Below are 18056 nucleotides of genomic sequence, written 5' to 3' on the forward strand. Positions count from 1 at the left end.
ACTCTCTGCCCCCCTCTCACGGACAATAACCATATCCAACTTCTTAATAGCAATGAACTGATCTGCATTGGTGCATCATATCTTTATTCTCTTCCCCCTCCTGCCCCCCCCCCCCCCCTCTTTCTTAAATAGATAACTATCATATCTGATATCATATCTCACAGTACAATAATATTGAATGGGTTGCATTGTTGTATTTTGTCATGTTTCTCAGGTCTTTGTCTGAATTTCTACGAACATTATTGCTAAGGATTGTCTTATTGCATTGGAGTCACACTGGGTTAAATATGTACACTTGGGTTTTAAGGGGTATTTATTATTTTCTTCTTTTTTTGGGGTTGTATGGAAGCCCCAAACGCAATTTCATTGTTCTTGACAATGACAATAAATAAATAAATACTAAATACTAAATACTAAATGTCTCCACACGTCAGCATGTGAACTTTACTCTGACTCAGTCTGAGCAGTCAGACGGCATATTTTTAAAGTTAACACATCAGCACACACAGAGCTGAGCCCCTCCCACCTGTGCTGAGTTTCAGGTGGAGCCCCGCCTCCTTCCAGGAAGCAGCTCACCTGTGTGTCCGTGTTTAGTGTCCAGGTGTGGAGTGGAGCTTGTTGTTGGTGTGTGAAGAAACTGTAAGTTTGCTTTGTTTCCTCCTTTAACAGTTTGTCTTTAGGAACTTTACTGTTTGTTCAGCTCGTGTTTGATTTCTTCACACAACAAACTGTGTGTGTTTGTATTTCCGGTCTCTCCATTAAAGTCAGTGTGTAATGTTTCCTGGCTAACATCAGCTGTGTGCAGCTTAGTTCAGCACAAATCTGCCGCTCCATAGTTCACGGTAACGGACTCACAGCTGGACCAACGAGGCCGAGTGTGTCCGCCACTCTGAGCTACGTTCGTGTTTGTGTACTTGTAGTTTGTACTTTGAGTTCACTCAGAGCCCACAGAGGACGCAGCGTACGTGATGACGTCACAGCCCTTTACCTCCTTTACTGTCACTGTGATTAATATTTACACACGAGACACCTGCAGAGCTCTGACGCTAAGCTAGCACACAGCATGCTAACACTAAGCTAAAGCTAAGCTAGCCAAGAACCCAGAGTGAGGTTAAAGCTGAGTAAACACTGACCCCAGACCAGCACCGTGATAAAGTGAGCTGCTGCTGCTGAACTTGAACAGGTAACAAAGTGATGAGCAGTCAGGCTGCAGGTTTCTACCTGTTCATGTTTCTACAGTAGAATCACTTTGAAGTGTCTTTGTGCTGTTTCATCTTTGATTTGTGTTCATAAACACTCAGAGAAACATCACGTGACCTCATCAGGATCTGTGTTGGTGTGTGGGGCTGTACCTCAGCTTTATGTTGTTACATGCTCATTTGTTCATTTCACACAGTAACATCAAAGTAATGTTATGAGGAGTAATGAAGTAACGTACTCCATTACTTTTAATCAAAGTGTTCTGTGTAATATGTGTAATAATGACTGTTTTGAGTAATGACCAACACTGATCACAACAAAGAGGAAATGCCTCCAACATGCACAAACATTTGAGCCACAACATGCAGTTAATGTGCACAAATGTCTTTGATATGCTGCTCAGTGATGGTGGTGACTGTCAGAGCAGAGCTACTGAGAATCAATAAGTAATATCAATGATGGGATCAGAATCACTAAATTCTTCTCATCCCTGTCAGTATCATACATGTGCTGTATAATGTGATAAATGTAGAGGTGCTGGCTGTTCTCTCACTCTGCTGTTTAGCTGTAAAGGACGCCTCCCTGCCTTTGTCTCATTCATGACCTTTAATAGTCTCTTCTAACATGCAGAGATCTGTATGATCTGTTTCATAGAGTCTAACCAGCCTGTACAGGTAACAACAACAGTCACTGCATCACTGACACACAAACGTCATCTCTGTCAATAACAACATTCATACATGGAATAAAAACACATCAGTGGATCATTGCTGGAGCTGATGTTTGTGCTCCTGGTGCAAAGGCTCTCAGTTTCCTCCTTGAAATAACATCAGTGGTGGGTCAGCGACATGCTTTCTTTCCCTCTCAGGTTTAAATATCTGGGACTCTCCACCGTTTGGTTTTAGAGCTGAAGAAGCTTCTCAGATGAAACGTCTTCCAGAAACTTAAAGACGTCTCTTTTCTCTCCAAGCTCCTTAGATCACATGACCTGGATGACTGAACCTACAGATATATTGACCTGGTTTCATGGTCACATGACAGGTCAGAGGTCAGCGACTGTAACTCAGTTCCTCCTGTTAATGTGAACTCACTGAGTGTTTGTGGTTTACCTCTCAGACTGACTGAAGACAATGATGGAGGAAGAGGAGGACAGAGCCGAGTCTGCAGGGTCCAGCTGTCCGTCTGTGAGGAGTGACCGGTCCAAAGGTCAAAATCCAGAGTTCAGTGGTGAACCTGGAGCAACGAGGTCAGAGAGCTGAACTCACTGAGTAACAGAAATAATTCTGCACTGACATTATAATCAGTGTTGACTCTGGTTGATTGTCTGACTGTGTTTGTGAGCTGAGAGGAAATGAAAATGAGTTTGTAACAAAAATCAGTTTTGTCCAGTTTTCCTGTAAAAAGCTGAACTCTAATCTAAGAGGATGTTACTGACAGGAAACAGCTGCATTATCTGCAGTCTGTGTGATCACAGCTGCTTCAATCATGTTTGTGTCTGCAGAGGTCAGAGGTCACAGTCTGCAGGGTCCAGCTGTCCGTCTGTGAGGAGTGACCGGTCCAAAGGCGACGTTCCAGACTTCAGTGGTGAACCTGGAGCAACGAGGTCAGAGAGCTGTGATGACTCCTTTACATGTTTGTGTTTCCTGGATAAATATGACCTGAAACATCCTCAGATTGTTACAAAGATTCATTAAAAAGAAAACAATGAAAGAGAAAAGATCCAAATGTTCGACTTGGTCATTTGCTGTTTGAGGACAGTGATGCTCATATCTGTGGGGAAAGTGTGACCTGAGTGGGTTCATGTTTGTCTTTAAAGAACAGAGCTGCTCTGATTCTCTTTGTGTCTGATCTGTTAAACAGTCTGAGAGGTCACACAGAGACCCAGCAGCTAAAGCCTGGATCATACTGGCTGCTGTTACTCCATCAGGACAACACTGAACCACAGTGGTGTGGATGTAGTGGATAAATCCCACCATACTGATGCTCAGAGTTAACCACAGGGAACAAATCCAGATGTTACCTTCAGATTGTGACCTTTGGAGTGGACGATGCAGATTTCAATAGAGAATAAATGTTGTTGTTTTTCAGCTGTGAAGAAAGAATCTAATTTTCTGAACTTAAGAATTTATGATGCTGGAAACAACATGGAGACTATAACACAACATTTCCACTGTGTTCATAGAATGAATGTAAAACTGTCAGACATTCATTAAATATGCAAAATGTCTACAGAAGCATCAGAGGGTCAGACGTGAAGCACTCAGTGATTTTGATCAAATGACTCATCAGTTATTGATCTGTACTACACTGATCTACCACGTTAGTAAAGCTGGTGTTCTGGTGGTGGAGGGAGACTCGGATCATGTTCTGGTTTTGGAGCAGTGATCTGCTGATGGTTCAGTTTGATGAGCTTCTTCAAAATCATCCCTGACATCACCACTGAAAGGACGTCCATGAAAACAGACTGAAAATTACTGATATGTTCACAATCTGAGAGTTTAAAACTTGACAGACTTGATTCAGATGAAGTTATTTGAGCAGAAACTCCTGGATCTTTATCCTGTGTTGATCTAATCCTTCATGGTTCCTCCACAGAGTGGAGCAGCAGAGCTCAGAGGTTCCCAGTGGTCAGTCTGCCCAGCAGCATCAAACACAGCTGGACTCCATATTTATGGTCTGTACATGTACAACAACTACTGTTACATCTGTTCTGTTCACGGTCATCTCCATGCTGCTCTTTGTAGACCAGTGGATCGTCAGTGTGTCCAACATGGATCTGATGTTTGGCTCCATGATTTCAGTCTGATTGGCTCATTCATAAATATTCTGTTCCAGCTGCTGGAGGACAACATCATCACTTTTGTGAAGAACGAGCTGAAGAAGATCCAGAAGGTTCTGAGTCCAGATTACCCAGAATGCTTAGAGAGTCAGAGGAGCAGCAGCAGAGAGGCGTTTGTGAAGATCACAGTGGACTTCCTGAGGAGAATGAAGCAGGAGGAGCTGGCTGACCGTCTGCAGAGCAGTAAGAGGATTTATCTAAAGATTTAAGCTGCTGGATGAATGAACATTTTCCAGAGATGGAAGATGGAGCAACATGTTTTAAAGATTAGTTCTTTTTGGAGTTGAGTGTTTATTTTTCTTCTCATTCAGAACTTCAAGCTGCAGTTTGTCATCGTAACCTTAAATCCACCCTGAAGAAGAAGTTCCAGTGTGTGTTTGAGGGCATCGCTAAAGCAGGAAACCCAACCCTCCTGAATCAGATCTACACAGAGCTCTACATCACAGAGGGAGGGACTGCAGAGGTCAATGATGAACATGAGGTCAGACAGATTGAAACAGCATCCAGGAAACCAGACAGACCAGAAACAACCATCAGACAAGAAGACATCTTTAAAGCCTCACCTGGAAGAGATGAACCAATCAGAACAGTGCTGACAAAGGGAGTGGCTGGCATTGGGAAAACAGTCTTAACACAGAAATACAGCCTGGACTGGGCTGAAGACAAAGCCAACCAGGACATCCAGTTCATATTTCCATTCACTTTCAGAGAGCTGAATGTGCTGAAAGAGGAAAAGTTCAGCTTGGTGGGACTTGTTCATCACTTCTTTACTGAAACCAAAGAAGCAGGAATCTGCAGCTTTGAAGACTTCCAGGTTGTGTTCATCTTTGATGGTCTGGATGAGTGTCGACTTCCTCTGGACTTCCACAAAACTACAATCCTAACTGACCCTAGAAAGTCCACCTCAGTGGATGTGCTGCTGATAAACCTCATCAGGGGGAAACTGCTTCCCTCTGCTCGCCTCTGGATAACCACACGACCTGCAGCAGCCAATCAGATCCCTCCTGACTGTGTTGGCATGGTGACAGAGGTCAGAGGGTTCACTGACCCACAGAAGGAGGAGTACTTCAGGAAGAGATTCAGAGATGAGGAGCAGGCCAGCAGAATCATCTCCCACATCAAGACATCACGAAGCCTCCACATCATGTGCCACATCCCAGTCTTCTGCTGGATCACTGCTACAGTTCTGGAGGATGTGCTGAAAACCAGAGAGGGAGGACAGCTGCCCAAGACCCTGACTGAGATGTACATCCACTTCCTGGTGGTTCAGGCCAAAGTGAAGAAGGTCAAGTATGATGGAGGAGCTGAGACAGATCCACACTGGAGTCCAGAGAGCAGGAAGATGATGGAGTCTCTGGGAAAACTGGCTTTTGATCAGCTGCAGAAAGGAAACCTGATCTTCTATGAATCAGACCTGAAAGAGTGTGGCATCGATATCAGAGCAGCCTCAGTGTACTCAGGAGTGTTCACACAGATCTTTAAAGAGGAGAGAGGACTGTACCAGAACAAGGTGTTCTGCTTCATCCATCTGAGTGTTCAGGAGTTTCTGGCTGCTCTTCATGTCCATCTGACCTTCATCAACTCTGGACTCAATCTGCTGGAACAACAACAAACAACATCCAAGAAGTCTGAAACAGAAGAATCTGCAAAGAAACACTTCTACCAGAGTGCTGTGAACAAGGCCTTACAGAGTCCAAATGGACACCTGGACTTGTTCCTCCGCTTCCTCCTGGGTCTTTCACTGCAGACCAATCAGACTCTCCTACGAGGCCTGCTGACACAGACAGGAAGTAGCTCACAGACCAATCAGGAAACAGTCCAGTACATCAAGAAGAAGCTCAGTGAGAATCTGTCTGCAGAGAAAAGCATCAATCTGATCCACTGTCTGAATGAACTGGATGATCGTTCTCTAGTGGAGGAGATCCAACAGTCCCTGAGATCAGGAAGTCTCTCCACAGGTAAACTGTCTCCTGCTCAGTGGTCAGCTCTGGTCTTCATCTTACTGTCATCAGAAGAAGATCTGGATGTGTTTGACCTGAAGAAATACTCTGCTTCAGAGGAGGCTCTTCTGAGGCTGCTGCCAGTGGTCAAAGCCTCCAACAAGGCTCTGTGAGTAAATATGTGATCATGTTTATTTTTAAAATGTTGATTAAAAGTGGTCATAGATTTCTTCCATGACAGATCCATGTCCTAAAACCATGAGACAGCGTAGTTGTATAGTATAAAAGAAAAAAGGAGAACTTTTGACCACAATATTGTAACTTGAATGAACTTTTGATACAGCCTTTAAACATAAAATTTATGAACAGAATCAGTGACAAAGGGCAGCCCTGGTGGAGCCCATCACCCACCGGACTTATTACTATCCAACGTATTGCCGGCTATGCCAACCAAGCTCTTGCAATGGTTGTAAAAGGATCGAATGGCCATAAAATGTTTCTCAGTTTTATTATTTTCAGTCACATCTGTTTTTGATTATTAACTGAATATTTTAAAATTCAGGCTTTTTATGTTATACAAAACATCATATTTTCTTATGATGTCTTGTATTGATTCTGAAGGAATAGTTTTCATCAGTATCGCAGATACCAGCCTGAATTTTACTTTGTATTGGATCAGAAAGGAAATCAGTGGCATCACACATCACTTACAGCAACTTCAGTACCACTCCATTTTAATAAACTGGGGGGAGGTGCACCAAGATTCAGTATGAGATAAAGAATTATTTTTAACTGTAAGGTTGGAGAAATCTGTTGTTGGAAATTGGAAGAACAGGTCATCTTAAAAATCACTGCATTGTAGTTTTATTCAGGCCCCTTCAATCTGTGATCGCTGTTGCTTTGCATTGTAAATTCTACTATTACAAAAGTCACAAATATTAGTGTATGTGTGTGTTGTTGGGTAATAAACCAAAAGAACAGAATCTACCAGCACCTCACTGATTTCTGCTTAAAAACAATAAAAAAGCAATAAAGCTCTGATTTGTTTGGTTGATCTTGTCTCCCTTCCACCTTGATTTCAGACTGAGTGGCTGTAACCTGTCAGACAGAAGCTGTGAAGCTCTGTCCTCAGTCCTGAGCTCCCAGTCCTCCCATCTGACAGAGCTGGACCTGGGTAACAACAACCTGCAGGATTCAGGAGTGAAGCTTCTGTCTGCTGGGATGAAGAGTCAATACTGCAAACTGGAAACGCTGAGGTCAGATCAAGCAATATCGATTTTTTTTTTTCATCAATTAACATCATTTAATCAATTTCATTTGGAAAAAATTAACAGTTTATGTTTTGTTTTTTTAATGAATCCATCCAAATCACACTAAACTGCCACATTTGTCTTTTGTAACATGAGGCAATAAGGATTCCAGCATGTCCTGAAACAGTGTTGAAATATTGTAAATGTAGTAGCTCCTCATGGCACCATGAATATACTTTAACACAAGTGTTTCATGTCTTCTTGTCATCCTTTCTTCAGACTGAGTGGCTGTAACCTGTCAGACAGAAGCTGTGAAGCTCTGTCCTCAGTCCTGAGCTCCCAGTCCTCCCGTCTGACAGAGCTGGATCTGGGTAACAACAACCTGCAGGATTCAGGACTGAAGCTTCTATTTTCTGCAGTGGAGAGTCCAAAGTGTACAATTCTCAGGTCAGGATTCAGTCTTTTCTGATGATGATTTAAAACCTGAGTCAGGTCGATAAATGGCTTACTCATTTACAACAGACATGATTTGTCAAATCACCTTATATCTAACCCAAAGGTCCTGTGTTTTACTACTTTGATTTTTTAGTAAAACACAGGACCTCTTAATATTTATCTAAGAGACCATATATAATTTTTTTCCCTGGATCATGTGTGTACCCTCCTGGTTGGAGCTCCAGCAGCCTGTATCAGTGAATGGGACTTTAAATGAAATTGCTGCCCCTGTCAGGAAGAGGTCTGAGTGACACACAAAACAGAAAATATGAGCACTGCATGTGTCTGAGGCTACTCAGATACAGACCTGAATGAGACACTAACTTTGTCTCTGAGAGATAACTTTTATTATTAAATACACTTCATTTCTCATCTGTGTAGAGAATGTAGAGTTTGACATGCTAATATTACAAAATGAAAAATCACACTGAGTCACAAAGAAATTGTTTTGGAGTATTTATGGTTCAGCTGATGAAATTGTTCAAACAAACCAGTAATTTACACCGAAACAGCACAAGTGAAACTTTTTCGAGGGACTTACACTAAGCTTGTCCTGGTACACCTGTAGAGCCCAGCTTCTATGGACCATGAGCTTAAGTTCTGTGCTGCTCTGATTTATTGCCTGTGCTGTCTTTCAGTTCAGCTTTGTCGAGTCTCTGGTAGGATTTCTTTTACATGACCTGTGTAAAAACAAAACAGGAAACACATTAAGCTGAAGTAAGATGCACAATTTGAAAAATGGGGCACAAAAAATGTTGCTGCTTTCTGGAAAGTGCATCTAAGAAGACCCAATGGAGAAAGTGAAGAGAAAAATCAAAGATTAAGAAGAAGAAAATGGCAGAGGCAGTTTCTCTTGGACTGCCTGCAGATGGGGTGAGACTCTAGAAACAGGGATGATTGGAGAAAATGCAAAGAGGCCATAGGATAAACCAGGAGATGAATACTCTGGTGTTCTGGGGATAGTGGGAGTGAGAGGGAGAGATGCCAGTAAATGATTTCAAGGATAAATTTGAGAGAATCAGAGCTAAGAAACCAAAGCAAGTGGGGAACTACAAACATATGGACAGACTCATAATTAGGCCAAAGACACATTAAAGCAATTATTACAGGTTTAGAAACAGGGATGGATATGAAGGAGCTTAGCATGAATTTGCATTGAGGAAAGAATAGCAACGAGCATCAGAGGAAACAGTTAGGAAAACTAAAAGGATGTACTGGCAGGAATACTGCAGTACTTTAGGAAGAACTACCGTATTTCCCAGACTACAGAGCGCACCTGAATATTAGCCGCACAAGCTAAAATCAGGGGAAAATCCTGTTTTGTACATACATTAGCCGCACCTGACTAAAAGCCGCAGGTGTTTCAATGTTGACTTATGATATGTAAGAGAATATGCACAAAGCGAATTGTCAGGAAAGAGATGGCTGTTTGGAGACACACCCCTTTTATTAATATTTTGAAAAACAAGTTATGGGTACATATTTGCATAACTTTTTAGGTATATGTACAAGTAGCGGTAATTACAAGTACAAAACATGTACTGTGCTTCATAAATGAGTAACAAATGTAGTACATAACAATAACCTACAGCACACCAGAACAATTGATTCGGACTACCTTTTAGGCTCAGGTGCAGTGACACGGCTTTAACAAGAAGAAAAGTCAGTCATTCACCACCATCTTCCTGCGCACTAAAACCACCAAAGTCCTCTTCTCCAGTGTCGGAAACAAACAGGCTCAGGGTGGCTTCGTCATCCACTCTCAGCTTCTTTCTTTCGTTGTCACTTTCAAAACCAAAGAAATCCTCGTTGTCAGTGTCAGAGTCGAACACCCTCAGAAGGGCCGTGGCGGTGTCCTCCTCTCCATCATGCAGCATTCAGCCCTTCGAAATCTGTTGGTGATCGTGGATGTTTTCACACTTTTCCACGCTGTCAGAATCCAATGGTGGAGTTGGGCATAACTTGCTTTTTGCAAGTTTATCGCCGCTCATCATCCAGGCCTCCAGCTGAACGGGTAGCGCTACTTTGAAGTTTGTTTTTCGCGCTACCTCGTACTGCACTACGTTGCCTGACGGATGGACATGTGACCAACATACCACTCTTGAACCCCGATCCTTCCGCCAGGCAACGTAGTGCCGTACAACAGCGGAACAAACAAAACAAATCCGCTCATGGACAATCCATAGAAAAGCCGCACCTGACTAAAAGCCGCAGGGCTCAAAGCTTGTGCAAAAAGTAGCGGCTTATAGCCCGACAATTACGGTACACCAGTTCAGAATGTGTGGAGTACAGTTAAGAACATGAATGCAGACAGGAAACAACAGCAGCTGTTGTAAAGTAAATTCAAACTCCTTCATTAAATGCAGCTGGTTGAGTTGAAAACAATGGAGAATGATTGTGTTACGTTGTTTATTCTCTATAGAAATGGAGCAGGAGTGCATGCAGAGCTGGACGTGGGCTGTATATACATGCGTGTATCTGTTTTGTCTGTGAGCAGAGAAAACAAAGCGCTGGAAATGTCATATTGAAATGTTAAATCAGGAAAATCCTGGAGAAGAGGATAGTTCTAATGTTCAGTTTGTAATGTTGAATTCAACACAGCTCTTAAATGCATAAAAATGACTTCACCTGACGTCAGACTGAACAATCGGATTAGCTACTGATATTGATTTAACCCTTTAAGACCTACCATAGAACCAAGTCCGCCAGAGCTTATATTATATTTTTACATGCTGTAGAGCCATTTTTGGGAGCATTTCAAGTTGCTATACATCAATACAACCATTACAGCCTAAATTTTAATAATATGTATGTATTAAGTGCATAGTAATTACATAAATTGCAAAAAAGTGCAATAAACTACAAAAAAATTGAAAATCGTTTTTGTTTTTTTAACATATATTTCTAGTTAGAGAAATTTAAGAGGCTTATCCCTCAAAACTGTAAATACAAAAAAGTTGCACAAAATAGTTTCCCACCTCAGGAAATTTATTTTGAGTGCCTTCATAGTTTTATTTTTGAAATACACCAATTTTTATATACTGCAGGAAAAACGAAAATAAATATTATACTGCAAATTTGCAAAATAACAGCATATGCATCAAAATAAACTATTTCCAGCAGAGCAATATGAGTCCTAAGCATATGTGGAAGGAAACTGTAACCTAGGACAAGCTGATGGCATAAGATGTAAATACAACTCCTCAGGTTTCATATGCAAAAAAAATTATTGCGCTAGCTCACGTGATTACAGTGCTACCGGGATTTAAAAATAGTTGCGCAAAACGGAGTGTGCCCACTCTGACCAGTTTTAAAGGGTTAAAGCAAGAAAATATGGTATTAGCATTAGATGCCAATTCCTATTAACCTTAAATTAGCATTACCTGCTAATGGCAGTCTACTTAGCATTAACTCCTCACTAATGTAATGCTAATTCACATCAAATTATCTTTAGCTTTAGCATTAGCTGCTAGCTTCAGCCTACCTAGCACTAGCTGCTCACATTGTTAAAAGGGAAGAGAAAACGATATTAGCATTAGCTTGTAATAATTATTCACCCCTAATTAGAATTAGCCACTAATGGCAGCATACTTAGCATTAACTCCTCACATCGTTATAATGCAAATGATGCTAACTTGCATTAAATTAGACTGCTGTTATTAGCTAATGCTATTTAGCAGTAGCTGCTCACATTGCTATAAAGCAAAGGAAAACGATATGAGCATTAGGTTCTAATGCGTATTTGCCTTAAATTAGACGTAGGTGGGCAGCACGGTGGCACGATGGTTAGCACTGTTGCCGCACAGCAAGAAGGTCCTGAGTTCAATTCCACCATCAGGCCGGGGTCTTTCTGTGTGGAGTTTGCATGTTCTCCCCGTGTTTGCGTGGGTTCCCTCCGGGTACTCCGGCTTCCTCCCACCGTCCAAAGACATGCAGCTTGTGGGGATAGGTTAATTGGATAATCCAAATTGCCACTAGGTGTGAATGTGCGAGTGAATGTGAGTGTGAATGGTTGTCTGTCCCTGTGTGTTAGCCCTGCGACAGACTGGCGACCTGTCCAGGGTGTACCCCGCCTTTCGCCCTATGACAGCTGGGATAGGCTCCAGCGCCCCCCGCGACCCTGAAAAGGATAAGCGGAAGCGAATGGATGGATGGATGGATAGACGTAGGTGCTAATGGCGGCCTACTTAGCATTAGCAGCTCAGATGTTGTAATGCTAGGGAAAAGAGTGTTAGCATTAGCCGTTCACAATGTTATAAAGTTAAGGGAAATAGTGTTAGCATTAGCTACTCACATTGTTAAAAAGTGTTAGCATTAGTGCATAATGCTAATTCACATCAAATTAGCATTAGTTAATAACGGCAGCCTATTTAGCATTAGCAGATAATGTTGACCTTGGCCCACTGGAAAAGTTCAGAACTAAAGATTTAGGAGTGTTTCTCGATAGCTCTTTCTCGTTTGAGAAACAAATAAATTCTGTTATTAAAACCAGCTGTAAGGTTTATATTGTTGATTGTCATTTATGCTTAGAAATATTTACTCATATATGCTTAGAGTTGTATAATCGATTGCATGATGATAGAGGTTTGATCCTTAGTAGTCTGTAAAGACTCTGTGTGCCTTCCAGAGTGCTCTGGCATGCACACACCACTTGGGGCCATGAGAGAGGTCGTACCCTCTCTTACTGATTTATGGTGTAGGACAGGGGTCTCAAACTCAATTTAGCTGGGGGCTGCTGCAGGCAGAGTCTGGGTGAGGCTGGGCCGCATTAGGTTTTCTACAGGAAAGGCATGGTTAAAAAAATTCCAATCCTCTCAAATCTCTTTATTTTTATTTTTTAACACAAAATATTAAAAATAAATAAACAAATTAAGAATTAATAAGAAAATAAATCAATCTGTAATACATAAATAAAACAATAATAAGATATTTTTAGTCAGTGAACTTGTGTGTTTTTCTTTCAGTCTTCTATATCTGCTGTATTTAGATTGAAATGTCTGTATTAACAGTTCTATAACCTTCTTCTGAACATGAATGGAACACTGTAGAAAATGAACTGTTCTTCTGAACATGGCTTCTCTTGCCTACTCCTTGCTGCTAGAGACCTGGCAGCGTTTCCTCTCGCATAGCCGAGCCAGATTTGGCCTGAGGGAGGAAGCAGTTGCGGCCCTCAGTATGTCTTGAAGATGATCATCCGTAAGTCTGGACCTGTACTTGGACTTATTGAAGTTCAAAGTGGAGAAGAGCTTTTGGCACAAGTATGTGCTACCAAAAAGGCACATGGTCCACTTGAACATTCGGGAAAGCCGAGGGAAACTAGGGCTCAAGTCTCTCAAAAATTGTCCAAGCTTGTCTGCTTTTCCACTCACCTCCCTGAACTTTGCTTTGAGTTCAGAGTTGCACTGCAGCTCAATGAGCTCCATTTGAAGCACAGAAGGGGCATCTTGCACATCAAAGGAGAAGGGGTCCGCAAAAATGTGAAAGGTGGCTCTGTGTGTCTTGAAGTCAGCAAATCTGTGATCAAATTCCTCCTGTAGCATCAAAATGACATCAACATACTCGTCAGCACTGAATGGTGTGCCTGCATCCACGAGTGCCTTGCATGCTGGGAAATGGCAAAGGTTTGTCTGAGAGAGCTGAGCTTTCCAGAGCGCCAGTTTTGTGGAGAATGCTCTCACGTTGTCATAGGCAGCACTGACAAGTTGCCCCTGGCCTTGTAACGTCTTGTTCAGTACATTAAGCTCATGTGTCATATCAACAAGAAAAGCTGAGTCCATGAGCCATTTTGGGATCAGTTAGCACAGGAACACTAACTCCATCCTTCTCCATGAAGGCTTCACTTCTGCTCTCAACTCAAAAAGTCTCTTTAATACATTTCCCCTGCTGAGCCAACGTACCTCAGTGAAGTCGAGCACATCCCCATATTCTGACTCCATTTCCTCTAGAAAAGCACAGAACCTTCGGTGCTTTAAGCCCCTGGATCTGATTTGGTTGATGCATTTCACAACAATAGACATCACATTGTCAAACTTCAGGCATTTGCTGCAAAGGACCTGCTGATGGATGATGCAGTGCAGAGCAATGGCCTCCTCCACGCCTTCCTCTTCCAGTTTGTTTTGTGCCACCAGTCCATGTTTCCTCCCTGTCATTGATGGCGCTCCATCTGTTGTTATTCCAACAAACCTCTTCCATGGCAAACCAACATTCTCAATGGCATCACACAGCTTGTAAATATCTGCTGAGCGGTGGTCTGGCCATGCATTGGAATTACTGTGAGCAGCTCCTCCATCACTTCAAAACTGTCATCAACACCACGGACATACATTGGGAGCTGGGCAGTGTCGGTGATGTCTGTGGTCTCATCAAGAGCGACTGAGTATACACTGAAACATTTGGCTTTCTCACACAGTTGGTCATAAATGTCACTTGACAGGTCAGAAATGCGATCTGCTGCGGTGTTGGCAGAAAGGCTGATGTTGCTAAACTGACCTTTCTTTCCCGGACAGACTATATTTGCAGCCTGCAATATGCACTTTTAGACAAATGCACCTTCTGTGAATGGCTTCCCTGCTTTAGCAATCATCTCACTAACCACGTGGCTCCGACTGCTGCATTATTCTCTTTGGTTGCTTTCTTGGAGAAATCTTGCTGCCTCAGTAGATCTGTTTTAAGACTGGCAACCCGGTTCGCTCTCTCGTCTCCCTGGTATTTTGCATCCAGCTCAGCATGTCTAGTTGTGTAATGACGTTTCAAATTGTATTCCTTGTGCAGCGCAACTTTCTCTGTGCAAATAAGACAGGTCGGGGTGCCCCTGTGCTCAACAAAGAAATATTGCATTGCCCACTTTTCCTGAAATTGTCGGTGCTCATCACCAACCTTTCTCTTCACCGCAGGCTTTGAAAAAGACATGTTTGGGGCTATGTGACATTTATAATTCTACTTGGTGTCACTGTCGCATTGAAGTTTCAATCAAGCGTTTAGCCGACGGACGGGGAACGTCTCAACGCGTAGAGAACGTCATTTCTGCTTCTTTTTCTTGCAACCGTAGCACGGCGATCGGCAGATAAAAAGCCGGTAGCAGTCTCCTTTGTTTTTACGCTCGATGTTCATGTCTTTCATGACGACACGAACACCGTGGCGTTTGCAGATGGTAGAAAGTGCAGGGATAGCGAGCGCAAAAAAGGCGACTGCTCACGGCGCCGGGCTGTTGTTACAGGAGAAAGAAGCGGAAATGACACCGTGACATATAACAAATAACATCAGCTGTTTCTGATGTTAGTTGTTTTGACTGCTTTTACATTATATTGAAATATATGTAATGTTCATGTTTGCTGCAATGCAAACGCAGTGATGCACATAAAAACATGGAGCCACAAATTACGGTGCGACCCTATAATTAGTCCGGGTTACCGGGGACTGTTGTTGCCGATGAACAGGTGTCGCTATGTGACTGCAGACTAAATTGGGCTGCATTGAGTTCATGACTTTTCTTTTATCCCGCCGCCTACGCATCACTGTGAGAGTTAATATGAGATCTCTCTCTGTGGAAAAATAACTTTAAATCCCACTGACGTGTGTATAAATCTATATACGTATAATGTCCCGCTGGGCAGCAACTTAAAAAACAACTTTTTTTGAAGTGTTGTGAACGCAGCGCGCTGGGGCGAATGTCGGCGTTTGCCCAATAGAAAGGAGGAAGCCAGCCAGGCACAGGAAAGAAAGAAACACTCCAGGGCAACGCTGCTGGAACTTTGACTCATTGAGAAATGTTTCCCTGCTTGCATCAAGCCCGGCTGGTGTCCCCTGAGATCCATATCCCACCCTGATTGGTGGGTTAATTCAGCTCCGCCCACAACACTGTAAAGTGTCATACATTATCAAACTAACATTACATTTTCATATTAAGGTGGGGCCAAAAACTATCATCCTGCGGGCCGCAATTGGCCCGCGGGCCACGAGTTTGAGACCCCTGGTGTAGGAGGACACCTGCTCTGTGTCTGGTTAAGTATAAGAGCCCTTTGTTAGGGGGACCGCTGGACTCTTAGCACCAGCTTTGGGGTCACAGGGTCACATCTGGAACACACACACACACACACACACACAGACACAGACACGCGCACACACACACACACACACACACACACACACACGCACACACACACACACACACACACACACACACACACACACACGCACACACACACACGCACACACACACACACACACACACACTATGCACAGACTGGTACTCTTTGTTCATACCTGTGTAAGACGTCATAATGAACTTGTGCATATTCATGTAAGCTCAATAAAGAGCAGTGTTACGAGGGAGCAGACGAGAGCGACTGAGGTCAAGTGAAGGAACGGCGCTGTCACAGTTCTCTCCCTCATCAATTTTCTGGTTCCAGCGGTGGGTCTGTGCTAGACGACCCATCACCAGCTTTTTCCAGCTTTTTCCACTGGTTACCAGTACGTGGTAGAATCCACTTCCAGATCTGGTTGTCTTTAAATCTGTGAATGGATTGGCTCCATCTTATCTCTCTTTAACAAAAGAATCCAAGTGGAGCCCTCAGGTCTGCAGATAAGCAGCTTCTGACCAGAACTAGACGTAAAAACAGAGGTGAGCTTTATCGATGGCTGCAGCCAAACTCTGGAACAGTCGCCCTTCACATCAGGTCGTCACCAACACTGGACATTTTTAAAAGCCGGTTGGAAACACATTTGTACTCTGTAGCTTTCAATCCTGACCAGTCTTTATAGTCATTACTGTGTATGTTTCCTATTTTCTCTCTACTCTGTGCAGCACTTTGGCTCAAGCTGTTTTTAAATGTGCTGATAAATAAATGTAGATTTCTTTGAATAAAACAGTGGAGCCGAGCTTTGAGCTCAGTGTGTAACAGTGTGTGTGTGAGAGCCATGTAATGTCCATGTGTGCATGCTGACTGTGCTGCTCTGACCCCCCTCCTCCTTTCAGGGTGGAGCCTGCTGGAGTCCGATGGTTGAGACCAGGTCTGAGGAAGTGTAAGTGTGTTTTTAATGGGATTCATGAAAACAAAGCAGCACACATTCAACCATCTTCATCATGTCAGGAGTCATCATCAAAGTGTCAATCAATGAACAGATGATGGATCAATAACTGCAGCTGGATTGTGTTTGTTCTCTCCATCAGATTCCTGTCAACTCACAATCGACACAAACACAGTGCACACAAACCTCCAACTGTCTGACAACAACAGGAAGGTGACACATGTGGAGGAGGTTCAGTCATATCCTGATCATCCAGACAGATTTGATGATGTTTATCAGCTGCTGTGTAGAAATGGTCTGACTGGTCGCTGTTACTGGGAGGTCGAGTGGAGAGGAGGCGTTTATATATCAGTGAGTTACAGAAGCATCAGAAGGAAAGGAGGCAGTGATGACTGTTTGTTTGGAAACAATGATCAGTCCTGGAGTCTGATCTGCTCTGGTGATGGTCCTGGTTATGTCTGGCACAATAACAGCTACACATCCATCTCCTCCTCCTCCTCCTCCTCCTCCTCCTCCTCCTCTGTCTCTCACAGAGCAGCAGTGTATGTGGACTGTCCTGCTGGCACTCTGTCCTTCTACAGAGTCTCCTCTGACACTCTGATCCACCTCCACACCTTCAACACCACATTCACTCAAACTCTTTATCCTGGGTTTAGGTTCTGGTATCCTGGTGGCTCAGTGTCCCTGTGCTGATCCAACAGACAGTTTCCATGACTGCAAGTGTTGAGTGGAAAAATGCTACATTGCATTATTGCATCCTCTCACCACAGGAGGCGCTGTTGGCACCACTGATTGCTGATCAGCTGTTCTCTGATGATCTGATTGATACTGTGAATAACGGGACTCACTGAACTCTGTGACACAGTGAAGATTACAGAGTTTAACTTCACCCTTTAAGACTGACCACAGAACCAAGTCCACCAGAGCTTTTGTTATATTTTTACATGCTGTGGAGCCATTTGTGGGAGCATTTCAAGTTGCTATACATCAATACAACTGTTATAGCCCTAATTTTAATAATATGTATGCATTAAGTCCATAGTAACTACATAAACTGCAAAAAAAACCTCTGCTCATCCATCTCTGTGTGTATCAGGATACATTTGGTTCATAATACACAGAAAAATCAGCGTTATTACCTGTAATAAATGTGAAAGATTCCTGCAGTGATAACCAGGCAGGACTGAAACACATCCAAGCTGTCACCACGGTAACAGCACCGCCCATCCACAGGTGAGGGGAGGAGCAAAAAGAGGGACTTTGACCATTTTATACTAAAAACACTCAACTAATGTTTCTAATATG

The 18056-nt window shown here is 43.0% G+C and overlaps 1 protein-coding gene across 1 annotated transcript; it reads left to right on the top strand.

Moving 5' to 3' along the window:
- The first annotated feature begins 507 nt into the window (after positions 1 to 507).
- LOC308410892 (protein NLRC3-like) lies at positions 508 to 17820 on the top strand. The gene is made up of 10 exons (XM_080904554.1): positions 508 to 639; positions 2317 to 2446; positions 2702 to 2803; positions 3796 to 3874; positions 4036 to 4222; positions 4351 to 6148; positions 7062 to 7235; positions 7509 to 7676; positions 16699 to 16745; positions 16894 to 17820. Exons 2-10 carry the CDS (start codon positions 2331 to 2333, stop codon positions 17442 to 17444), a joined length of 3222 nt encoding a protein of 1073 aa, XP_080760680.1. The 5' UTR covers positions 508 to 639; positions 2317 to 2330; the 3' UTR covers positions 17445 to 17820.
- Positions 17821 to 18056: the final 236 nt, after the last annotated feature.

The sequence above is a fragment of the Rhamphochromis sp. 'chilingali' genome (assembly GCF_963969265.1).
Source record: "Rhamphochromis sp. 'chilingali' genome assembly, chromosome: 15".
In the NCBI taxonomy this organism is placed as follows: domain Eukaryota; kingdom Metazoa; phylum Chordata; class Actinopteri; order Cichliformes; family Cichlidae; genus Rhamphochromis; species Rhamphochromis sp. 'chilingali'.

Bases quoted from the DNA above. Each gene is read 5' to 3' on its own strand.
- LOC308410892 (XM_080904554.1), top strand. From the start codon at position 2,331: ATGATGGAGGAAGAGGAGGACAGAGCCGAGTCTGCAGGGTCCAGCTGT. The intron at 3,875-4,035 runs GTCTGTACATGT...ATTCTGTTCCAG, and splicing joins AGCTGGACTCCATATTTATG to CTGCTGGAGGACAACATCAT. The intron at 4,223-4,350 runs GTAAGAGGATTT...CTTCTCATTCAG, and splicing joins GGCTGACCGTCTGCAGAGCA to AACTTCAAGCTGCAGTTTGT.